Source organism: Lingula anatina, chromosome 3 (assembly GCF_051362555.1).
Source record: "Lingula anatina isolate TDL-2025a chromosome 3, LinAna3.0, whole genome shotgun sequence".
In the NCBI taxonomy this organism is placed as follows: Eukaryota; Metazoa; Brachiopoda; class Lingulata; order Lingulida; family Lingulidae; genus Lingula; species Lingula anatina.
This window is the reverse complement of record NC_141769.1, coordinates 24,784,562-24,811,465: the sequence shown is the minus strand read 5'-3', so window position 1 is coordinate 24,811,465 and position 26,904 is coordinate 24,784,562. Positions and strand designations below refer to the sequence as shown.

The following is a 26,904-nucleotide window of genomic DNA, read 5'->3' as shown; positions in this document are numbered from 1 at the left end:
CTTGATTCAGCATCAAGCTTATTTGCCGCAATTTTAACTTCTTTAATTTCTCCTGTACTTGTCCCTCTGGCAACAGGTTCATACAAGTCTTCCTTTTCATTATCATCACTTTCATCTAGCGTGTCCATGTTTGCTTTTGGTGTTACAACATACCTGTTTTCAACTGTTTCTAATTTTGATGATTCGCTGACATCTTTCCAATCTGTATCAAAGAACCCATCATGAGAGTCCGTGTCACTAAGGCTTTCCTTGTCACTTTTACAACATTTCCTCTGATCGTCATCATCATCATCATCATCATCTGGAGAATTTGTCAAGTTGCCACGGAAACAGGATGTGATTCTCCGCCAAACCCAGCCAAGTTGACCAACACCCCACATTGCCATGTTGTCAATTGTAACTGAATGTCAAATCCTCTTCCTACAATTTAAAATATCTCAGAGCACCTCACAATGCCTGAATTCCCAAATGAGTTTTGTATGTCAAAAGAATCCTGTGGTACATATATTGTACTTGGTATACATACCTACTAGTACATGTGCAGGTAGGTAAATGCTCATGTGCACACCAGCAATGCAATGTGTTTTCTTATATCCAACAAGGAGACAAATTTTGTCACATTACTTCAAAATATTCTGTTGGTAAACTCTTATTGTATTGCAGACAATTTGAGTAGAATATGTCAGTTCTTCTCTCCTGGTTCACTATGGGTTACAACAGTCAAATTTGTATCCTTTAATCTTTCACTTTTCAACAATTAACTGTCATCTTTCTACCTGACTGCATCAATGAACAGAGGTACACCCCAGAGCTTACTAGCACTAAACTGCCTCCTTTTTTGTCACAACTTCTTCTAAATTGTCTTAATTAATTGGCTTCGTCATCAAGAGGCCATTAAGCAGTGACCAGCAGATGGCCCATGGAGATGATGTCCATATGGGAGCAAGGTCCCAGGTGAACGAGTTCCAATTAAACAAGACAGGATATCAGTGAAGTAATTAATGGCAGCTTGAATCAGAGACAAATTTCTTCAGGCACAGTGACTTCTACAATGTCACTCCAAATGAACATTTTCTCCCACTATTCCTGTACTTCTATCTTCTCTATGTGGAGGAAATTTTTTCACAGCAGAGTTCCATATAGTATATGGTATGTCATGTACGTTAGTTTTTCTCCAAGAATGAAAATCCTACACATTCCTCCATTATCTGCTGTTGCACCCACCATGTATATCTTGAGGAATTCTGTTTTCTGGCAATTTCTACAAAATTTATAGTCCTTGGTATTTTCTACATCTGTTGCTGAAATAACCTGCAACCTTCCTCTTCTGGGATATTAATGTTTACTATGCCATTACTCGTCACTGAGGCATACGTTTTCAATACAAAACAGTTTTCCTAACTCAAATCCTGCCTCTCCCAGGAAAAAATAGATATGGTATTCCTTGCATCTATTTTTTACCTGTATTACGTCAGCAGCTCAGGTAAGTAAGATGTAATCGTAATGAAAACAGTGATTTTCTACAGGAAACAAAAAACTTTTCGTCCCATTTTCCTTCGACGGAATATCTTTCCCAATCTTTAACAACTCAGCTCACTTTCTCATGACATTAATTTCTTTGTCTTTCACTGTATATTCCTGATAATGTCTCTCAACAGCTTGTTACTGTAACACTCCCTTCTTCTGCTGTTATTATCATCCATGTCCAACAGCATAATGTGCACAGCTTGTTTCAAGGTGTCACATATGATTCTGCACTATTGAATTTCATTTATGCTGACACTGCATCATTTGGCTACATGTACGTGTATATATACAGATAAATACCCAGACGTACAGATGGTCCGATACATGTGACATGCTCTCAGGCCTAACTATCAAGACAATCTACAGTACTATTTATAAACATAACTCTGATAGAAACAGCCACCTACAGCAGCAAATACTCTTCTCTCTATAGGCTAGGCCAAGCTGCACCTGTCTGCTGATGTTATTTACCCAAATATTCCGTTGCCAAAGTTTCTCTACAAACAATCTAGAGATAGAATTTCCAGTTGGTATTTCATGGCAATTTACTGCTTTGGTTGAGGTTGAATTTCATTCCACAGAAATGTCAGCCAATTTCACTCTGAGCTTACAGTGCCTTACCTTTACTCTTAACATGCACCCTCTATACTCAGTACTTCTGTCAGCTACTGGAAATACTACAGGTGAGCTGATACATTGTATTCCAAGAGTTTCCAGTGGTCTGTGGCACTCAGGGTGGATTAATTTGGCTGTAAATACAGGACAGTTTTACAAAAAAGAAAAAAAAGCTCCCCATCATGTACATGGATTAGTACAAGTATGGAAATAGAATGGTTTGATAACTAATTGATTCATATATGCAATTAGTGCAATTTATAGACAAAATGTCATCCCAATCAGCTAGTTTTGACCATTTTTTTCTTTTTGCCTCTGTATACAATTACAAAGACAGTGAAGTTATTAGTTTCTCAGTTGAACAAAAACTTTGGTTTATCATGCTGTTTCATACTTTAATTAGAAAATTGCATTTTATTTGTTATTAATTCTTATATTTTTGTTACAAGTTTGACAAACGGTTGAAAAAGTGAAAAAAAGAAGAAATTGATAAGATATGACAAAAATAAGCACAGCTGCTATTAATTTATATTATCCTACAAATAATAGAAACAGACATAAGTGGTGTGACATTTATCAGATACTACTTGGAAAAAATTGTCCTTACCTGTCTAAGTCTTTACAGTGCTGAAAGGCAAAGGAAAAGCAAAGCTATCTTAATAACAGCTGTAAGGTCTGGCCCAGTAATCAACCGATTTCTATCTCTCTCATCACCAACTACCAATCTGCAAAACAAACAATGACTATTGTGTCATTTTTGTCACTGTATCTCAAAATAATTATATCAAACAAAATGTTTTTCTAAAATAAATAAACAAGTTTGATAAAATTGTAAACTTTCAATTTTTATTCTTATTTACTACATGTTCATTGAAAAAATCCATATTATAATAATACAGAATATATATTTTACTTGTGTTTAATAGTGCACATTATCCCATTTGATTTCCCTTCATTTCTGTAACAGTTACTCTTCAAGATTAAAAAGAAAACAGGCAATTTCATAACCATCTTGGGAAAAGTCTGTGACTGATAAGAATTCAGACCTTAATAAAAGAAAATATGCTAAAGAGTGCTGCTTGTCTAAACTAATTCACAACATCTCTGACTACATTTAATTATAACACAATTATACTCACCTTTATTAATTTAAAATAAATTAAAATGACATTTTACACTGAATCGTCGGAAAACCCTTTTCTAAAATAAATCAATATGTACATGATGTTTGAGGCCACGCCTAAGAAAAGGGGGAAAACATCAGTAATCAACTGAGTATTCATTTTTCACTACTGACAAAGTTTTGTAAATTTCATTTTTGAAGCGGCAAGTGTACAAAATGTAGAATGAAAGTTAGGTTAATGTTTCAACTTCACTTTATTGACAACAATATACTGACCCAGGATTAAAGGAAATAAAAATCGTCAACAGCACATTGTCGTTTAGTTCTTCTAATGTCATTTTCAGAGAGGTTTTTCTCCTGTTGCCTTTTTCAACTCGACTGCATCACGTGCTTAGACTGGGAGCCGCTTCAATGTAATGCGCTTTTTGTCTCATCTACTACAATGGGCAACGATAATCACAACCGGGAGCAAAATGGAAAGATAAACATGGGGCTGATGTCTTTGTTATTGGTGATATTTTTTTCCAAAAGTTTTACATTATTTCTGTCCAGGTTTATAGTATATACAGCGGGTATTTGTGGTGACTTATAGTATCCTCTGCAGTTTGATGTTTTTTTTTCACAAGTAAATTGTTTTTCTCAAACAATCCACCAGAAATTTATTTTCTACTACTAAATCAACGTTTATGAGCTTATGGGATGACTGGGGTTCCACTTCACAGTTATTTGGCACGCTTAGGCGGGGGTATTTTTATTTTCGATATTTAGAGAAGAAAAGGGGTATAAACGAGGAGGGGGAGGAGATTTTCACGAGGGAGCTAAAGGAGGTGGGGCAGAGATGCTATCACAGGGAACGATTTCCGCACACTAGATTTTGGTTCTCCGTACAGTAAGCGGGTAGATGGGAATTCACCCTGAGTTTTATGGGTCACAGGATATACTTGAAGCGACAGAGACATGATAATAATAGAGACGATAGTTCAATAACCACTGAAACACAGGGTGATGGAATCAGTTGTATGGAAAATAAAACACGGGAGGGGGCTAGAATATTAATATACGTGCCTGCCGCCTGAAATAACAGGCCAAATTTTACCCAGAGTGGACCTTTTTCCAGCAAAAAGGGGGGTTCTTTCGAAACCCCCCCCCCCCCCCCCCCCGGCTACGGGCCTGAATAAGATCTAACACCACGTTTATTAAAACTAGTAAGAACAGTACAGCCTGCTCAAGTTATGAAAATACATCATGTATTATACACATGATCAAGAGGATGTGTCTTATCTAATGAGTTGTCCTCCTGACATGATAAGAGTCAACTAGTACTTAGACATCACAGTGTTTAGATAAGACACAGAAAGCGCACCGATGCTTGGAGGGAAAACTTCCACGAGACTGGCCACGTTAATGAATTGTTTGGACCTGTCGAGGAAAAGAAATTGGTGAGTGATTTTTATTTATTTATAAATTTTTAAATATCATTTTATGTAAATTTGGTACCGTTGTGTATGCTGTTTTGCGAAATCTTTCTATGAAGGAACAAATAAAAAATCCAGATAAAGAATATACAGAACATTTTAGAGATTATACATAGACTGAAACCTGGTGCGATAAAGATAAATGCAAAACTTTTAATTTTTCTCAAAATTCAGGAATAAATTGCATTTGATAGCGAGTGACACATGTCAAGAGCGCACTTAATGCCAGTCCAAGTGTGCCCACGCTCCTGTTACCACTGTCTTCGCCTAGGTTATCTACATCTATGAGCTCAGACGTAACGGGTCACTTAGAACGGCATTGTGGGCGAAGACTGAACTGTAGACATTGCCCAGCGCTAAACTTAGAGGTAGGTAAAAGTTAAAGTCAAGTCTAGAGAGTTGACGTCTCAAACGTGCTTTTGCCTATTAGGGCCCATTTAGTCTGCTAAACTGCTACACGAAAAAGTCTTCAGTGAAAAAAAAAAAAAGAACGTGCGCTTGGCCTAAAGATCGGTTTGTTGAAAAAGCGACACACTTTGCAAATCATTATATAGCATAACGCTAATGGCGGCCAGACGAGAACGTATTCTGTTGTCTTTGGGCTTAATAAATGGATTTTCATCTTAAAGTCATAATAACTCTTCGTTTTGGCCAAAAATTGGATTTTCCTGGAAAAAACGGCAATTTTCCCGTACTTACCAATGGCCAACGACCCCATTCCTGCATTCAAAGTTAATCCAGGTTTTTTTTCCTAAACGTACGGTTTTTTGTTAAAATCTCTTAAGAGATTTTAACTGACGGAGCTCTCTCTGACATTGCAAAGTCACTGGTGACCTACTTAAAACCGCGGGAAAAGCAGACAACAACAACACTATATAAGATTCATGAGATATATTCGTCTTTTTGTTAAAAATGCATTTATATCCGCAATGTGTGCCATTCTGGGCTTTTCGTTATCCGACGCACTGTACAAAAACGAATGCACTTGTCGACCGGAAAAAAGGCATCGTAAGCCCTATTGACAAGCACAGATTTTAGTTTTCCTACAATAACGGCCGTTTTAGTGGTAAAATACAATAGAATATATTTCCATGCGTTTTTTACAATGTATTTCATGCGGATTTTTGAATCTCAAAGGAAGAGTTATTATTGCTTTAAGTACTTCAATCATTGTGAAATGCACTCGGATCATTTCTAAGGAAGACGAATTCACGACTAAAACTCGTGACCAGATAACTCTTCATAATCACTGAAAAATTGACATGTCTGCAGGCCAGTAGGGTCTGTTTATCTACATGTCGTTTTCTCTGAGAGAACCGCCTTCGACTAGGGTTGCAAAGTTTTTGGTCTTATATTATCCGACTTGGACGGTTGGTGAAGGGTTTTGACTGTGAATCTGTCGAGATCTAACCTTAAAACTCACATGAATCCAGCAATTTTGAATATCATAGAGAAGAGGAGTAGCTGTAGGGATGTACGTTGTTGTAATATATAAATCATTGAAAAATATAGCCCTGGTGACTGTTGTTAGTTTTAAAATTTACGTAACATCAAGACGTAATTAAGTTATACCAAAATTAAACCACAAATGGACTTGTTTTCAAAACATCCCAACGCCGTGACGTTCCTAATCTTATCTAAAGCATAGGATTTTGGCCGCAAAACCACACAATCAGCTACGTTATACAAGGTATAAAATTGGATCATTAACTTGAGGTTCTGTAGTATAGATTTGGATTGTTTGTTGCAGTATGATATTGTTCGGAGACGTCGACGGATATATATTTCACCTGTGGCGCAGCTTTTTCTTCCGACTTTTTGCCAACGAGCAATTCGCACTGGAGGTTCTTTTAGGTCCAGACTTTATGCTTGATCGATGAATTTGAGATTCTATCGTGATTAATTTTCGTAACATTGCCATGGTTTTGAAGATCTCAGTTAATTATTATGGTAATTCAAAAGTATTCAACTCTAGAAACGACATAAGTCTCTCTCTCTTTCTCTCCTTTTCTCTCTCTCTCTCTCTCTCACACACACACACACACACATACACACACAAATTGGGCACACGGAAACGATAAGCGCACTCTAACTACATGCATATGCCCTTGTAGGTCGATGGCACTGAGTACATAGTCAACGACTGTATATAACAGCATTAACATACGTACGTACATGGCCGTGTGCCCTTCTAATATGGTAGAATGCAGATCATTTCACAGAGAACATCTGATCGATCCGGTTCTCCTGGGAGGCAAGCACGGGGCTAAACACGTGCCAAGGCACTGGTTTGTTGGGAGAAGAAAGTTCCTTCATAGGGATATGTAAAGATAATTGTCATTTTGTGTGCAAAAAAAATGAAAGAAATCAGTATCGTAAGAGTGAAAATAACCGTGTATAACATTTAAAGTCATAATAACTCTTCGTTTTGGCCAAAAATTGGATTTTCCTGGAAAAAACGGCAATTTTCCCGTACTTACCAATGGCCAACGACCCCATTCCTGCATTCAAAGTTAATCCAGGGTTTTTTTCCTAAACGTACGGTTTTTTGTTAAAATCTCTTAAGAGATTTTAACTGACGGAGCTCTCTCTGACATTGCAAAGTCACTGGTGACCTACTTAAAACCGCGGGAAAAGCAGACAACAACAACACTATATAAGATTCATGAGATATATTCGTCTTTTTGTTAAAAATGCATTTATATCCGCAATGTGTGCCATTCTGGGCTTTTCGTTATCCGACGCACTGTACAAAAACTCGCAACTTACGTCTGCGTCTGCACTAATGTTATTTTGGTCTCGAATGAACGCGAGAATCCGCGTGACACCATTACGTCATTAGCAACGAATGCACTTGTCGACCGGAAAAAAGGCATCGTAAGCCCTATTGACAAGCACAGATTTTAGTTTTCCTACAATAACGGCCGTTTTAGTGGTAAAATACAATAGAATATATTTCCATGCGTTTTTTACAATGTATTTCATGCGGATTTTTGAATCTCAAAGGAAGAGTTATTATTGCTTTAAGCTTGGTTGTGCGCGAGAAACGTTTCTCCCAACTCAATGTGAAATTCAGTTTGAATGTATACTGTGAATGAAATCAGTTTTAAAAAATGAATGAAATCAGTTTTAAAAAAGGATAGTTTGTGGTCTGTGGAAGTTGGGGGGAGGGTAAAAAAATTATTCACAAATGCACACAAAACTGAGGGAAAAAAACGCATAGATATTCGTGCTCTGAAGTGACTGAAGTCTCAAATCAATTTATAATAAGTAAAAGCAGCATACTTTTGATGGTAATTTTGTAATCAGTTACACCATCGATCCCATTGTTATTAGACAACAGAACATAGATACAACCTGCCTATAAAGGAAATAATTATTGACTAGTCTCTGCTTATTGAATTTTCCTAGAGATTACAGGAAATGGCAGTCATTGGGGTGTTGAGCAAGTAATATTGAATAATATTTTACCACTTGTAGGTGCTTTGGTGCGGAGGGAAAAATCGATGGGGACATAAAGCGTATGTCAGATACATACCAGCGAAGATATTGGCGGTAGTTTATGTTATTGGAAGGGAAACAACATTTCGTTATGACGCGCACATTTCACATTGAGTTTCAAATTAATAAGAAAAAGACGTCAAGTTCTTTCAGCTTGTCACTGAGAATCTTTGGACATCTCAGCACTATAGGGCACATTAAGTTCTGAATGGCCATTTAACTGTTTTCCGTTTCGGAATTCTAGGTTCAAATTAACAATTTCCTTCCAATAAGGACGGGCAGTTTGGCACTTAATCGTGCAAAAAGGTGCGAATGGTGTAAAATAGCATTGATCATATAATATATCCACATGTAGATATATGTGGTTCGCATGCAGTATGACGATTATATAACGTTTTATGTGAAACCTTCGACAGTCATCGAAAAAGTGGCAAGACGGAGCTTTTTTTTTTTTTTTTTTTTTTTTTTTAGAATAGGGGAAACGTACTCCTGGTTATGTTTGTCGGTTAAACAATGATTTATAAACAACCAATTGCTGGAAGCATGCACTGCACTTAATCTATTAGTTGAGCATTGATAATCACACAGGGACTTTTCTTTGAGGTACATGGTTGCATTATATACCGGATAACCCAATTTGCAAAATATGCTTTAGAAACGATTATGGATCTCTTTTCCTGTGCCAAAAATTGCTCAATATACATGTGCACTATATATGCCCGGTAGTCGCAGTAAGTCTTGAAGGGGATTGATTTTTATTTCATCTGTTATTATATTAGATGGTTTGTCGGCTTAACTCTTTTTTTTTTAATATGTTACTATAGTGAATAACACAGTCAATAATGTACCTTTACTGGTACACATGCAGATACATGCCATTTACCCCAAGAGTAAAAAAGAGAAGTATGCCACATTCGAACTCTCGTGCCATTTGAGATATCAGTTATGTTAATTCACAGTCATGGAAAACTGAATTTAAAAAGCACATAGAAGATCAACATTAAAAACAAGTAACGTGTACCATTTTGGTTTTGCACCATTAAAACAAAATTTTAAAATGTAGGCCTATATACCAATATGTTAACCACAGTAGAGCAAAAACTGAACCTTCCCCTGTTTAAAAAGTACATCGAATTGACCTACATGTACCCTCTACTACTTAAGCCACATATTTTTTCACTTTATATTCAAATTTTCTCCTGCTTATTCTGTGCACATTTCTGTACATCTGTCCAGCTAGAAATGTAGACAAAAGTCTCCCAGTTGCATAGTAAAGTTGACCTGGATTCCTCCTCGGCCATCGCCCCCTTTCCATCGCCAAGATTCTCCTCGGAGTTTCAGCCGACACTAATATAAATCAGAAGAGATCATGGTATCTCCAAGGACTATTGAAATATTATCCGGATTTTTTTCGCTGCCTAGATTCAATCAAACACCGCTAAAACCGAAGATATTTGATTATATTAACAGTGACTGCCCAGTATAAGTTGTAATTATAAAAAAAAATCTATTTTTCAGTGAAATCTTAATCACGTGAGATTTAAATAGGCCTACAGTGCTTCGGTGTATTTTGAGATTCCATCAATTACAAGCTTCGATTGAAGCAATACTAATGGTCACAAGGTTGGTGTTCGTTTTCCACAGAAACGCTGTTTTAATCAGTTATTCCAATACATTAAAAGAGTTCGCCTATACGCAAAAAACACTGGGCTTAGAAAATACACGCCAGTCCATATTGCTTAGGATTCAAGTGCAGATATTGCCCGTTTTACTAAAATACACGCCAGTCCAAGTCGCGAAAGATTCCAGTGCGGATATTGCCTGTTTTACTAAAATGAGGAATTAGTTCACAAGTAAAGTGTGCACTGGAGGATCCACGACTGTGCAGTACGTAGATAAGGGTAATTTCTCTATTACATCTACGACACAGGGATGAAAAAGCGAACCTGGTTTTGTCTAGTTCCATTAGTTACACTAGTTTTTGGATAAAAAAAGGCATGAAGGGGTACGGGCCCGCTATGCCCCCCTCTGGATCTGTCATTGCTGAGGTACATGTAAGATGTGAAATATAACAAAAAATGGATGCGTTTTATAGTGCAAATTGTGCAATTGCATATGAGGAGAATTTTTCCATAACATTTTTTTAAACTGTTTTTCAGAAAATGACCAGGACAAACTTTACATGGTCGGTCTATAAACGGTGACGACAAAGCATAGTCAGAAGAGGCTTGGGGAATACTAGGAGATAGAAAATGTCAGCCCCCGTATTTGCTGCTACCACTAATCTGGAACTATTGACAGTTCTCTTGTGACACTGCAAAATCCCTGTTCGTTGTGGCTGTGTTGTATTTGATTCTGCACGACAGAAGGCCACGTGAGAACACGATATGGATAAGGTTGCGCTTTGCCATTTTGTTGTTGATTCCCTGTACACGTAGATCATTTCCAGCAACAACCATTGCGCTGAAGGAACGTTCAGAAGAAGGATTCGTGATTATTTAATGAGCGTTGTGCATGACACAGTTAACTTCTTGGAAAACAACAGTAAACAGAGGGAAACAGAGGACATCAGTAGGTAAGGGACTCACATAAAAATTGTTTATCAGAGCACAATACAGATCTTTATCTTAATTTTCAAGACCAATATGTGCGTTTTTATGTTGTCGACGAAGCTGGATCAAAACTTGTCTCATAATGGCCAAGCCGAGAGATATTTTACGTTGCATGTGGCGGAGAAACAAGGGTACAAATTGGTGGGTAGAATATAAAATGTATTGAATTTGAATGTTAAATTTCAAAAATGCGACAAAAATCAATTTACAGTGCAGCAGATGCGTGGTGATCGAGACACTAACGAACATGTTGTCACTAATTAAGATGTAATTAAGAGATTGCGATACTGTCACTAATTAAGATATGCGCTTACTTGTCAATCTTTTTCATTAAATTAAAAATAGAACACCCCGTCAGTATCAATAACACATATGTAATTCACCCGCACTCTGTATGCACACTGTGCGGTGACTGTTCCTTTATAAAGTGTTGTATAAGACAGTCATCTTATCTAAAATACATGCAGTACATGATGATATATTGATTTTGGTTTTCAAAGAAAAGGATATGACTTGCCTTTCTTTTTATATTGCATAGATTTGTAGTTCATAATGTTGCTCTTCGGATTCTTAGTGCAGAAGGAAAGTTAAAATGTGAAACTTTCTTAGAAAAGAGTCAATTGTCTATATTTTCAAGCTTGTACTTGGAAATTATTTCTCTGAAAAGGCCACGATATTTGTTGAAAGATGTTCAGGCTAAATGTCTAATTTAGTTTACATCTATTCCAGGACACCTCACCAAACATAGACACTAGAAATACGGATGTTCACGGACTACTTGCCAACGCCCATGACAACCCGTTTTCTTAAGATAAAAACAAAAATTCAATATACGTTTATTTCAAACTTGCGCTTAACATAATCTCAGTATTGCTGATACTAATTAGCCTGCATTTTTACCTTGGAAAGCAGGTCAGCCATATTCATCAACACCGTAATCGGATAAACTGTATTGTGTCAACGTGTGTGTCCTTGTGGCTATGGAGACAGTCACACTCGCATACTCGGCGTTTCATAGAGCCAATGTAAATCAAGTAAAATTACCAGGAGTCGTGTTTATTCTAGACGATCAGCGGAGTCGTAATTAAATCGATAACGTCTAAGCTTGCACAGCATACAGATACAGCAATGGCGGGCCTCTCCGATGGACTGTTCGAACGGTTTCTGTCTGCGGCCATAGCGACGGTTATAACGTTTGTTCTGTCATGGCGATTTATTCTCGAGTACAAAGCAGGACGGGTGCTCAGAAGGTCTGTCAAGGACATAGACGAGGAGGAAAACGTCGACGACGGCCTCGGTGACTATGCGACTCGCTATGATAACAACAATGGTGGTCCTACGTCGGCATATTCCTTGGAGTCCGACATGATGGCCCAGCCGGATGAGATGAGATTCAGTGCAGCAGCAGAAGGGGTGCGACAAACGTATATAACCCCTAAATATGTCGTTTCTCCAACCCAACCTAGTCAGTGTTCTGAAAACACCGGTAAGAGACGTGCAACCAACATGTCATCGCTTTGCCGCAGTAACATAAATATTTCACGGGAATGCAAGGGGCGTTCATGTGACAACAATTTGCACACAGCCGACCAACCAGTCGTATTAGAATTAGGTCTAAACCAGGATTTGAAGCAAAATAGAAAGTGCGTTCAACCGTGGGACTCGACCAAAGAGGTCCCTGAGAACGACGTTGAGACTGGTTGCTTCAGCGAAATCTTCGTTCGATCAGCCTCAAATAATACCGATAAGCGCATATTGCAGAATAGTTCCTCCTGTTCAATAAGGGATGTCCCGAAGGATACTCTGGCTAATTACCCATATACTCCCCAAACAGAAGAGTACAATCTAGAGGACGAACTTCAGTCGGTTACTATAGTAACCAAAGACTCTACAGTGAATATCGAATACAGGCAAATATTAGAAGAAGAGGACTACCAATCCCTTCTTGACCTCTCCCCAGAGAGCAGCGTAAAGAGACGACGGGCAGGACAAGCGTCAAGTGAAGACGCCGTGGACAGCGACGACGCCATAACTATGGCCAGCAATACCTATTGTCGCAAAGAGAGCATCTGGGGTTATCAACCCGGGTTACAAACGATCACAGAGCTTCCCTGGGAGGATATGAACGTTGACTGGGATAGTGACGTCTCTGACGTAGATATTGACGTGGACAGCGTTACGGGGAGCGTACGTCTCGTGCCAAAGGGCTCGGATTCTGAAGACGATTCAGAGGGGGAATACGACTGTTGTGATACGAATATTCAGGGGACAGGTAGGTCTCCAATTAATTGTACATTTTGGATTAAAATTATTAGTTTTGAAAATTGTATTTGTATTTATTCTAATATTCGTGATTGTAATTCTTTAACATGCTGTCACGAAATATATAATAAGGGTTAACTATGATACACATCCATTTTCAATACATATCAAAAGGATATTTCGTTGGCAAAGGGAAATTGCGCACTTAGTTTTCATGAAGTCAAAACCCACATTGAAATCTATAGGGCAGACTATAAACAGTTACTACTGCGTGAATACCATAATGGATTTGAGAATAGAATAAGAGAGTCCATTTACTGATAAAATGTAGCTAAATTAGCTTTTATATCAGAATATGGGCGTTCTGCTGCTATATACTTAAATGCTTTCCCACCCAAGCCATACCCTATCCCAAATAAAACATACCCACATTGCCATGATATTTTAAAAGCAGAATACAGTGCTTAGGGGCTCGCTGTCATTACTCAGGCTTAAGTGCCATTACATGTTTGCACAGCAAATTCATGTTATTTTTCAGCAAAGAGATTTGATGTATCGATTCTTCTTCAGGTGCAAAATGTGACATCTAAAAAGGTTTCTCATTGTTTCTTAAAATGTTAATGCACATTGCTAAGGTCAAGTCCTAGCGCTGCTGCTGTTGTTCAGTGACAAATCATGTCATTGGCATGATTTATTTATTATGTTATTGACATAAACTGTGCGATGAGAAAACCCATATACACCACTTTTACAGATATAAGAGCGCACTTTTGCAGAGGACGTTGTTGATGTATCTATCTATCCATCTATCTGTCTATAATTCTGTCTGTCTCTCTCTCTTTGTTTTAAGTAGTATGTTTATCCGGATTTACGCCTTTGCTTTTCTCTTTTTGTGTGTGTCACAATGAGTGTGTTTGTCAAAATGTGTGTGTGTGTGTGTGTGAGAGAGAGAGAGAGAGAGAGAGAGAGAGAAAAGGAGAGAGAGACTGTTTCTCGGGTTCTAACCACGATTCAGCAGACGATAATATTCCAGTAAATACAGCACATACAGCTGCTGTAACTGTATGTCATTTCGTGATCGAATATGGGAAACAAGACCAAAACATGCGGGCAAGCTTAGTCATTTTGATTAAATGTTATTCAGTTCATGGTACAGCAGAATTAATATGCTTGCTTCCGTGTACGTTGGTTTATCATGAACATGTATAATATTATTATTGTGTCGCTGGCACGTAGAACGGAGACCTTATAGCTTCTGTTTCTTGGAGATATACATGTACTTGAAGATGGGCTATGACCAGAAACACAGAGTGGTACTTAAAATACAGAGAGAGAGAGAGAGAGAGAGAGAGAGAGAGAGATAATAAAGGCATGCCTTTTAAGTTACAACATACGAAGACAACAACAACAAAAATATCTTCTCTTAGATTTCCGCCATAAATATCTAGCTCAGGTGGATTTCTGTACAGTAAATCGAATTGAAGCACTGTTATGATAACCATCAATTCTGATGATCTGTCCTAATAGCATATTGAAAAATGTGATGAGTCAGAGGCAGATGTGGAAAGAAGACAAATTGCTGCGTACTGTCTTATTGATGATTCCAATTACTGACCAAATGATGAATGTATTGAGTAAAAAGTGATGAGCACAGGGATTATCAAATCGTTCAGATTTGTATAAGAACGTTAGAAGACCTGTTTACTCGTATAGACCTATATAAGAAAAAAACGAAATGGTAGCAGTAGACCATGGGTTCATGTTTAAGAATAGGAGCTGGGCAAAACTGTACCCAACGTGCCTCGCCACAAAGATTTTTTTCAATATGGCCAAATCTGTGACCATTTGCTAAAGTATTTTGATCTTCGAGTCAGCCTTGTCTCTTCTAATAGCAAGGCACAAAAGTTGATTCCGCAGATTTGTCTTAGAAAAGGGAAGGGGTCCCTTCTTTTATCCACCACTGTATAAGTCTGCTTGTGCCTCATTCAATTTATTCATCATCTCATTACACCCCACCATTTACATCCTTAAGTATCTCTACCATATTTACAACGGACTATCTCAGGATGGTCTTGCCACTTTTCAAGAGACATATAATGCCTTAAATTTTTATGGACTGCCTGCTTGTAATTTACCCGTGAAATTATGTAAGTAGTCTAATCGGAAGTCCGAAGATGCATTGTTTTTATTTTTACGTGGATTGCGATTGCTTTGCCCGTTTGTTTTATTGCATTTTTACTTGGCACAACTACCACAATCCTCTATGACAACTTGGCTCAATCATTTTCATCGTGGCATACATGCACAGCCAGCTATGGATAATATCGGAGAGTTATACAGTATACGTTTTGTCGCTCTTAAAATAAGATTTATGTTTTGATTTAATTATTTAATAAAATTCCATTTCATGACGGCAAAAACAAGTTAAATCTAAAAGTCATCTTCTCAGTGGTCATTGAAAGATGTGCACATTAATCGGAGGAACCGTGTTCCCTTTAGTAGAATTTTATGCATCTTAACAGATATGCAAATGCACGAGCTTTTATTTTTTTTAAGCACGTTTTGACAAGAAAATGAAGCACATTTTGGTAAAATAAAAACTAAGCCAGATTTTCTTTTGACTTCTATCAGAGATTTGACTCGAACAGCCGCAAGTGGTGCATATAACAACAAAGGTATTCGTAAACTGTGTCAGTAATACTTGGTTTAAAAACCTACTTCAATCACTTGATAACAACGAATGAACCCTTGTTTCCTTAATCTGAATCCAGAATAGAGGCGGTTGCATTTCGTCGCCTTAAAGAGCCTTAAGTACACGTACGGCTTACAAAACAAACAACGCGGCTTTGTAGCAATGGAAAATATAATCAAAAGACGTAACACTAGCAAATACTTGACTGGCGGTTATTCAAAGTTTGCACTTTCTTCGTAGTGGCGCTTACAGTGAAATAACAAGAGAAAAAAAGCGTTAGCTGCACGAAAGAAAATCGCGTCAACTCGGTGGTTTATACTCTCTTATTAATAATCCAGAATCTCAAAAGAGTCGCTCAAAACATAATACAAATGAAAGTAAAAACTAGGAAAAGTTAGGGAAATCCCTCAAATAAGTTCTATAACACAATCGGGGACAGGGCGGGGGTACAACTAATTTATTTGTGTAAAAAAATTTGGGAAAATTTTGATCAGGGGAAGGTGACGGATTTCCAACGGGAATGGAGGGATGTGGACATCGGGAAATAAAAGAAGGGTCCTATTGTCAAATTTACCTGGGATCTGTGATGGTCGGGAAGGTAACTCAGACTAAAAACTTGTGATAAATCCAGTGTCGTAGAAGTATGGGTCATTAATCCATTTTTTGTACAACAGCAAGGTTAGGCTGACTATTTAGCAAATTAGGCTCCTTCGATTTTCTCATTTAATATTTGATTGTTTAGTGTACGCCTAGAACAAAGCAGGGACACGTGTGAACCGTAACTTACTTGAGTTCACGACACTTTAAGATTTATGGAATACCATTGTCTTAAGGGCAGCGTTTCTTTAAAATTACGATACTGTCGATAGTTATGTTCAACCATTATTGGAAGTGACGTGTCCCGTTGGCCGAGTGCCATAATTATATCATTTAGCCGAGTTACAGTTTACACGCCCAATCATTATTTTCACTAATTTCTATTAAAAATGAAATTAATTAGTGAGTGAAATAAAGCCTCCGCTTAGAAACCTTGTTAAAGAGTGAGGCAGTGGAGTTCATGATATATTATGAGTAGTCTGTGTACGTCTCCTTCGGTGTCACGTTTTTTTCATTTAATGAGATTTCTTTTATGTAGCTTCTCTCCTGTATTGAATCACATTGTATGCGGACTGAGTTGCAGTGCTTAGCTTTAAGAGCCGATACACACTTACGAAATTACCCAAGTAAACTCATAAAACGACTGTGTGTCAGGCAGACACTTCAAGATAAAAAGTCGGATTAATATTCCTTTAATCTGTCATCATTGACATATAACCCTCAGCATGATATATGCAAAGATCATGTTATATTATGATTAAATTTCGTAAATATAAACATATTGATTAAGGCTGAAAAAATTAAACATACAAGTACATTTCTGTATATGTAAAGTGAAATGACTCTCCGTGATGTGTCAAATAGCAATTTAAGTACCACGTGTAAGGTTGTTCTGATTAAATTTGATTAAACTAATATGATTATGTGCTTAGACATTTACTCAACATTTAACGACCACAGGCAGACAAAAAACTTGATTAAATTAAATGATGAATAAGCTACCAAACAATTTTGTTCTTTCAGATGGAGGCGATTTAGCCAATTTAGAGTTACGTGGCGTGGGATATTACCCAAGTCTGCAAAGAAATGCCAATATTTCCCCGACAGAAACGACAGAGGAGGGCGCAGCGGGGCCATCATTAAAATGCTTGGTCACGAACGCGCTGTCAGGTAATGCTGAGACGGTTACCGGTCAAGTCAATATTTATCCGGATAGTGACGATAATTTTACTACACGTAATGAACGTTTACAACGTCCCCGCTCCGCTGTGGAAGACAATAAAATAATATCAGAGGGAAGTCGTAAAAAAGATTACGTAAATGAAACTGATAGGCACAACGGCTCTCTAGCCTCACCAGCAGACGATCAGATAGAGGACATAAACGCGGATTTGCCTTACAGTGCTAGTAGCAAAACCTCAGTACCAGCATCAGTAGAGAATGCCCTCAAATCACAACCCGGCTTGTTCAGCGTCGATAACTTTAATAGCGCTAACACCCTCTACCTATCAACCCCATGCACTCGGCAGCACAAGAGGTGCGCTGAAAATGATGACAAATTGAGGCGAGCAGACGATAGCGGACCTGACAACGTAAATACTGATAACATAGCATACCTGAGCACTGAAAAGCCCTTGACAAATCACAGTGATAAATTTAACACGACGCATTGTAAAGCACTCGTAAATTCGGTTAGAGGACTTACAGCTATGACATTTGACGAGCCAAAGGCAGGGAGCGCAGAGAAAATTCGAAACGATTACTCCCCAAAACAATTTGTTTCCACAGAGGTTTTACGTGTCAGTCAATTTGAAAAAACTCATAATCAGACCAACGCAGACGACGGCTCTTGTGTTTGCTCGTATCCTGAGGTGAGATCTGTACATACGAACAAAATCAATGCAAACGTGACTGGGAAGCAGAAGCAGACGAGACCTATACAGGCAGGAGGCTCAGTTTGTGACTCGGGGACAGAAATTCGGCAAAGTTCGGAAATCAGCTTCCGTCTAAGTTCGGGCTGCAGTATTACCTTTGAAAGGAAGTGGGGTAATCAAAACCGTTTAATTGAAAACGAAAATAATGATCCCGGGTCTGAAAATAAAGCGTCCGCTGAACAAGAATTGATTATCGATCGAAACACAGGTGGCGCTATTCAGAAAAAAGAAAAGTTCAATAGTGTCGAGTTAAGCGTTGAATGCTCAGGCGAGAGTGATCGTAGCAAAGCAACAAACGTTGTACAGTATGGAAGTTACAGACCCCTGCAGTATGGTCTTAGCTCCTCGGATTCTAACGTGGTCCTCGAGCAAGAGAGAACAACTCCTCGAGGAGGTCTGCTGGGGACTGTAGTAACAATCGCAGAGAGAGGAGGGGCAAATACAAACTGTCAACTCCGTTCAGAGTCACCGAGTAAGTTAAATGACGATGACAGTCGCAAGTGTTCGGTTGACAAAAGCTACCAGGACATTAAGCAGCTGCAAGTATCGCAGGTTATTGAACGTGTTTCGCAACCTATCTCACGTCCCTTGAGTGATAAAACATCACTGAAATATATCGATGCACCCGAATCGGACTGTGTAAATGATTTATATGGAATTGATACAAGTGCGCTAACGTTCACGGAACTTAGTTCAGTGTTATCAGATAATTTCAATGTGACAAGGGAAACAAAATGTAATAAGCAGTCATATGAATATGGCAGTGATGGAGCGATTATGACTTGTGGTAGACCTTCAGATGATGGTCACACACATCACTGGACCCATAGTGGACATTCAGAACCAGCGACGCCAAGGACAACCCACGATCACAACACTCGAGTCAAAGAAGTAAATAAACAAGGTCATTCAAAGTTAACCATTAAAGCAAATACGGCGGATAAAAGCGCAAAAATGGCTGACAACAGGGGACTTTCACCCGGCGTGAAACCCAAAATAAAGTCAAGAGGGGTCCTATATCAAAATACACATACGTTTGACCTGGTGGCGTCGAAATTGGACCGTAGACCCGGTATCAGGGAAAACACGCCGGTTATTGACCATGACTTAAAAATCAATTCATGGGATTCCACCGGCAATGATTATAATAAACAGGGGGTTGATCGTGAAGGACTTGATCCCAGAGATCGGCATAGTGATAAACCCCTGTTTAATGACACTAGGCAAACTATACAACAGGTTAGCAAACACGACAGCAAATATCAGGGATCTCGAGACTTGCATGTATTTCAGAGCAGGGACAATTCCGCGTATGAACACATAACGCTGAATACACGTACTGCAAATCAAATACCAAAGGGTGGTGATAGCAACAAGACGTCGGATCATATAGCAAATGAAACGAGTGGATTACTCAAGGGACCAGACACGGACAATAAATTCAATAACGGAACTTATAATGCTGATTGCGTCAGTCGAAGCAGTATACCAGAGAGAGACACGATTCCCGTGACAACGCATAATTTTCGTTTACCTGGAAATTCCCCTGGCGAGGAAATATGTACTAATCCAGTTAATGGACGCAATGACGCCAGAGGAGGTGATTTAACACACGGTTTAATGAACGGAAACGAGAAAACAGGCCAGGATAATGAGGCAGTCGATAGAAATATGAGATATAATGATATTCCACTGCAGCCAGTGACCGCTATAGCGACTTCCACTGCTGTCGCGCGACAAGAGATAGAATCAGACTCTCTAGGTCGACCTGGGTCTCCTCTACGACGCCCAGTTGTGTCAGCTGTCGCCAGTGCCGAAGCGTCAGGACTCAATCCCTTCTTTGCCGTTGCCCGGGCAACTGCTCACGCTGCTTCTATCGCCAGCGCCAACGCTACGTCAGGCGTAGCTACAACCAGGGGTCACGCCATGGTTCCGTCGGACGTGACCGTGGTTATGTCTACGTCCTGTACGTTAAACGCCGCCAGCGATCAAAACATTTTGCAAGATGCCAATGACGTCAGTGGTGCTATGATAGGAAGTGACGTCATGAAAGTATCGGTGAGGTCAGCGAGTGCATCTCCATTTGGAGCTGGCGGTAGTAGCAGTGCGAATAGTTTACCGGTAACTAAGGCAGATAATACCAATGCGAGCTTCAAGGATAGGAGATCTCCATATCAAAATGCAATGCAAAATACCAGGGATGAATACGAACAGTCGCATGCATCTAATGATGCCTCAGTACAAACAGTAAGAACATATCTTCCGCGCTCAGTGAGCCCTACCAAGCGTCTGGGTCCAATGGAACGTCATATTTTAAGAGATGATTCCTTCAACAGGAGGCTTAAAACTCCGGACAGGTTACTGAGCCCAGAGGCGTCACCGTCGGCGTCTCCCACCAGGGCACTTAAAGCGAATATTCCGTCATGGTATAAAGAAATGCATTATCGACCTTCGAGGAATGATGACGACGACGACGAGTGTGACCACGTCAAGGGAAATTTGGATTCAAAACGACATCATTCACCTGTGAAAATGAGGTCCGCGAGTCCAAAGGATTCTCAACGTAAACATACAATCTTGAACACTACTAATGATTTCATAACAGGCGGTGTACCAGAAGTGCCTTCGCATGCAGAAAATGCGCCACCGCGTCCACCACCCCCAAAGAATTATAATACTGCTCCAAGTAGACCAGAAAAGACGTACAGCAGAAACACCGGTAGTGTTAGCAGTTTGGACTCCGTGAATCAACAAAAGAGACCTCAGCCGCCTCCCAAAACGTACAAATCTGTTCTACAGGAGCCTGTGTCAGCCCCTGTTTCTCCAGCTCAACCGTATTATCACGATACGAATGACTCAAGGCCTGACGCGCTCGTTCCTCCATCCAAAATGAAAAGCAAAGTCAGTCGACAATTATTCCTTCGTGGTTCTCCGCAGAACCAAGAGCTCAGCGGCGCTGCGTCTGAATCTGCCAAGTCTCGTTTTGAACGTGAATCTCATCATAAAGACAAGGCGCATGTACCTGTGCCGAAAGTAGAAGATATGGATCTACCCGGGATTAATTCTGGTGCAAACAAAACTAGCCCATCTCTGGATTTAAAAGAGAAACTGCGTAAAGCACGACCAAAAAGTTTGACTGTATCACGTAATGATATTGATCAAGCAATTGCTGAAGCTAAGGCGAAATCATTGCAGCGTGCCAGCAAAACCAAGTCCATGGATAACATCTATATGTGCCACGCAGGCCCCCATACACACCCCAGCAAATTCTTCATAGAAAGAGCCTCTACACCGTGCTTACTGGAGACAGATCTGGATACTGGGAAAGAAACCAGAACATTACTGTACCAGGAAACTAATCTAGATGAAGTTTTAAGTCCAATTAGTAAAGCAAAGAGCATGATGGAATTAACGAGCAGTAGGCGTTCAAATAAGTTGGAAAAAGGATCAAACGACGTTCCATTGAGCGACGGAGATTTATCTAGTGACCAACACAGCCAATCCACGTATGGTCTTCGCGTAAGCAAATCTCTCCAAAAACTTACTGTGCCAGATTGGTATAAAGCGTCTCCTGTCAGCCACAAACCTAAAGAGGGAGTTTACTTAAAGAATGCCAACAGCGCTGGTGATATTTTCTCACCGTCCCCGAGACCAGCGGTATCGCCACCTGCGATGTCTCGACAGCAACTTGGCTCGCGTCCCGTGATAACGCCTTGTAGGGTGACGCCGCCATTGTCGGTCAGTAGTAACAAATCTTCACCCACAACACCTACGTCACAGTTAAGCTCAACAAAATTTGAACTTCCTAGTGCAAAATTTCGCCAAAGCCCAAATGAATTAAAACGCATAGAAAACCGCTGGGGAAGTGGAAGCCCCACTGGCAGCACGTCGGTAGTACCTAAAACCAAGCAAAGCCCAACTAGTAATGGGCCTGGAACTAATGGGCAGCAGGAGGAAGACGGGCAACAAGAACCAACGTATGACCCTGTTATTAATGAGATCTGTGCTCAAATTGATGCCATTACAGCGCAGACGCAGGGTAATTCTCCAACAGAAGGAAAGCCGCTGCCACCAAAACCGGAAGTAAACATGCAGCTGGCGTTTGAAGCTGTACAGCGTTTCTTTACTCCACCGCAATCTCCAGCACGACCGTTCGATACAGCTGGGTCTTTGTCAAAAGAATCGAGCATTGCAGATCTTTATTACTACACACCGCCCGTAGAAAGACGAACTATGGAGTGGGACGCACCGGAACCGACAGGAAGACATTCTAGAAACTTGTCCTCTCATGCTGGGAGGTCCACTCCAGCGACAATGGCGTCATCTAGGCCTTCGTCCGCCATGTCTGCTTTTGGAAGATCGTCCGGCAATCACACCCCGTTTCCTATTCTACAATTCGCGGAAGCCCAGGAAAACGAGTCACCAAGAGAAAGTAGCACTCCTAAACCTCTGAGACACAATGAACTAGAGGTGACATTCACAGAAACAAATTTGGACGATTCGGACGAGGAATGGGACGGCGGTTTGGCAGAAGACGTGTTTGAAGATTCTCTTGAGAATGCATCTATGGAGGAGGTCCTTAATGGTTTATTATCTCTTCCAAATGACACCCAATCGCCAACAAGGGCTCAAGCTGATAGCCTCGAGGGCGGGCCGGAGAAAACCGGAGTGCAAAACTTCATGACATCTGCATTGCAGGAATCCCCAATGAGCAGCATGCTTTCCCTGGACGCCAGTGGAACTTCAGTCGACCTTAGCATGTTCTCCTTGAATATGAGCGCAGATAGTACGCAGAGTATACATTACTTAGAGGAGGAGATCCCTCCAGAGAAAACATCCACTGAAGTCGTGGACGACGAGAAAGTTCTTGTGAAGTGTCGATATCCTCAATGTTGCAAGGTTCAAGTGCTCAAAGAGGCTAGAAAAAGCTATAAGACCTGTCACCATTGTTATACGTATTACTGTAGTCGACAGTGCCGGAAAATGCATTGGGACAGCCACAAGAAAAGATGCCTCTACAGTCGAGTGAGCAGTGTGTGCAAAAATGTAATCAAAAAGATCAACAAGGATCAAGACTTATTGTACCATGTATCGCGAGTTGCACGCACTGGGTACTTGTCTCGAGGTCGAGGGTATGTCCATATCTATTTTGATACCCCCGATGCTGCAAGTGAGATGTTGGAGAAAGGAATGGACTTCCCTCCTGAGTTAAAATACGTGTCAGTCAAAGAACTCGAGAATCAGTTAGACAACGAGAAGCTGTCAGAACTTCACGCGTTCGCGAAGAAATACAACCCAGAGTTCAAATTCGTGGTGCACGTTTGCATTCTAGCAGCGAAGGAAATCCCAGTAAAGCCAACTCCACGCCTGGCAGGACCACTCATACACAAATGCGCCAAACTGCGACTCAGCGCTGCACATATTAAAACTAAACCAGGTGCCAAAGAAGAACAAGAAACTCTTATTCTTACCGCAGTCCCGGGCGCTCACGAACTCGAAGAGCTCGGGCCACAAAAAGCGCGGGAAGTGTGCTTTATCAATATACAACGGAAGTTACGTCAGAGGGGTGTGAGCTTACGTCATATGTACCCAACCGTGTACAATCAAGTGTGTGATTATGTGGCTAATAACGAGGAGTTTGCGCCCATTTTGATACTCCCATACGACGGCAATACTGGAAAACGATTTATGTGCATCATAATGCCGAAATCCGACCCGGAAATGGACTGGTTGGAGGCTAAAAGGCTGATGAAAGATTTAGATCTCTCCATGGATGCCAGAGACAATAATGTGAACGCTGCTACTGTTGCAGCAAGCGCTGAAGTTAATGGATCAAGTATCCCCAGTCGCTAATGATTCAGATTCAAGCAGGACATCTCTGATAGTTTATGGCCTGCAAGTAAGAAACTATCCCAAATTGATACCCGTGTTACAAATATATACATGGTTATTCAAAAATGGGGAAAGTCTACGGATGCTCTTGAAACAACACTTTTGTTCTTTGTTATACTTTTGCAAAGAATTATGTTAAAAGAATTATGTTAAAATGTGTTTCAAAAAAGGTCTACCCAGATAACAAGAACACTTGGAGCCTTCAGCACCAAGGACATGAATCAACATTGAGAATAGACGATATTTGTATTGTTACGTGCGCTATATTTACACGTTAATCAGATTAACTGGATGGGTCTGTATTTGGTTGATCTTTAAGGCAAACAAGATTTAACGACCAGAGTTTATATGTAGGCGAATTGAATCACATCGGCTGTGAGGTTACGTATAGGATTAAGACAATCATTTTACTAAAGTACTTTACAAAAAATTACCATGCTTCTTTTTAACGTACCAGATAACGTACATACAGTGTATATATATCATTATGCGTCAGTTTTGTGTCTTTGGTTCGGAATTATTATTATTATTATTGTTATTATTATTATATTGGCAACTAGAGAAGAGTGTGTTAATTGTTGGATATAAGTAATTAACAACATACTTTAAGTTTAAAACCACGTTAAGAAAAAAAAAAAAACAGTATAAAAGCAGCTATACTTACATTATGAAAGTTTTAGATCACCAGGTGGCCTTTGTTTTCTATCCAGGGATTTAGAAACTCAAATATATGTTGATAAGTGCTCTAAGTAATAAGGTAATGGTGTTCGCTTAAATTTCATTTTTTTTATTAAAACCTGGACGCACTTTTTAATGTACAGATGGTGGTGCAAACAATTGTGGATATATATTAATATGCCAAAGCAGAGTAAAACAAAATTGGGTAGTTTGTCTCAGTCTATTTGCAAGAACAGTGTGTCAATATTCAAGTATATAAAGCCAACAAATATATGCACAGAGGGTTGTGATATTGATTAGTGAATAATGAGCGCATATTTTAAATACATTTTTTTTTTGTTTGAATATTCCATTATAAGTTAACGGATTCCAGGAAAAGCTTGCCGGTAAATGGTTCTTGTACTTTTTAATTATATGCTAAGCTTTTAATTTATTCAGTCAGAACATTTCGTGTAAAATTGTACATTCCACATAATAAGAACGTCACATTTTGTTATCTATAACAATAGTTCTTCGAAAAGCCAAAATATTGTTTTCGTCTGCCAAAGAATGTAAGATGAAGTGATCTGAAATATGTAGCTGATGTTTCTTACTATTTTTGTCAAAAAAGGACAATGTTATTACATTTATCATTTTTGATGCAAATCCTTGTGTAGACTGGTGTTTAATTAAGTAGGTATAAGGTTGAAATTAGAATATTCACGTGTTTGTGGTTTTAAGTAAGTCACAAGTCATTCATTTTCATGTGCAAAGATCATTTAAGACATGCCAAAGTTTATCAGTTGTAGAAATCAAGAAATCAAAAGTGAAACCCAGTCAAGGCTTACCTTTAAAGTCGTGATACATTATGAGCCTACTTACATTTTTTTGTTACATAGTGCCATCTAATGGCTTGGTCAGGATTAAATCCTACTATGATTATAAAAAAATTGGCAGTGAGCTTTTAGGGCACGAGTTGATCGCTAAATTCTCCTGTGCTTGTGCCATTTGATACTTTCCCAAATTGAGTATTTTTTGCAAATGTTGAATATTATATCCAATTTTCAACAGTAATTGAGTGGAAAATGAAATTGGTAAATATATATGTAAAAATCAAGCTTGTATATATATACATATTGGTGACTCTTGTTTCATTGTATTCGGTTCTTATTAGATGTCAATCCGTACATCACGTCTCACGTTTCACGGTGCTTTATTTTAAGTATTTATAACAGTATATTATATGATAAATTAAGTTATTGTGAAGGGTATCACGAATGCAGCACAAATAAAATGTTTTGATATAAAGTGCATTTTGCTTCTTACCAGTTTGTGTTGGCGAGTGAGAAAGAGAGCAGTGACGCAAAATAAAAAAGAGATAAAAGAAAACTTATTGAAAATGAAAATATACACAAGGAATATTTTTGTGTGCAATAACACGACTTTATTTTAATCGGTGAAAACTGGCAGTGATGAGCTTATAAATCAAAATACAAATAATATCACTTTACTTTGTCATTGGTATATTGGTATGCGCTCACTTTTCATATACACACAGTTTCAATTCAGTTCAAAGAAGCACACGATTCACACGTTCGTTGATGGTACATGTACACCTGAATAAGCTCGCAATTGCAAGATACTAAATACCTCATTCGATTCTGAACAGATACATGAAAGAGTATTATAAAGCCAGTGACAGCCCCCCCCCCTCACCCCAACTCTATGCTAACACAGATCGACCGGCATTATACAGAAAGTGCCTGAAAATTATGCCACTGGCATGGCTTTACCTGTTCAGAAACCCTCTCCCATCAAAAAGTCTTTTCTATACTGCTGTTTACCTATCCACAATACTACTTCAAACTACGGAATGAGCAACAAATACAGTACATTCTTTTGAAAATTTGAACACATGGCAGTGGCTTTGCTGGAAAACTTAATACATTAAAGTCAGTTAAGGAAAATCTGGCAAATAAGCAATATTTGAAGAAAAAGGAAAACGCAAAAATCGCAA

At 39.2% G+C, this 26,904-nt stretch overlaps 1 protein-coding gene across 3 annotated transcripts; it reads left to right on the top strand.

The window, feature by feature from the left end:
- The first annotated feature begins 4,459 nt into the window (after positions 1 to 4,459).
- LOC106179467 (uncharacterized) lies at positions 4,460 to 26,198 on the top strand. 3 transcript variants are annotated; one of them, XM_087008626.1, is made up of 5 exons: positions 4,460 to 4,704; positions 4,915 to 5,108; positions 10,401 to 10,816; positions 11,583 to 13,125; positions 17,428 to 26,198. In XM_087008626.1, the coding sequence occupies exons 4-5, from the start codon at positions 11,982 to 11,984 to the stop codon at positions 24,189 to 24,191; spliced, it is 7,908 nt and encodes a 2,635-aa protein (XP_086864752.1). In that variant the 5' UTR covers positions 4,460 to 4,704; positions 4,915 to 5,108; positions 10,401 to 10,816; positions 11,583 to 11,981; the 3' UTR covers positions 24,192 to 26,198. The 3 variants fall into 3 exon arrangements, with proteins under 3 accessions (XP_086864752.1, XP_086864753.1, XP_013418555.3); XM_087008627.1 differs by lacking the exons at positions 4,460 to 4,704; positions 4,915 to 5,108 and adding an exon at positions 9,750 to 9,864; XM_013563101.3 differs by lacking the exons at positions 4,460 to 4,704; positions 4,915 to 5,108; positions 10,401 to 10,816 and adding an exon at positions 10,845 to 10,994.
- Positions 26,199 to 26,904: the final 706 nt, after the last annotated feature.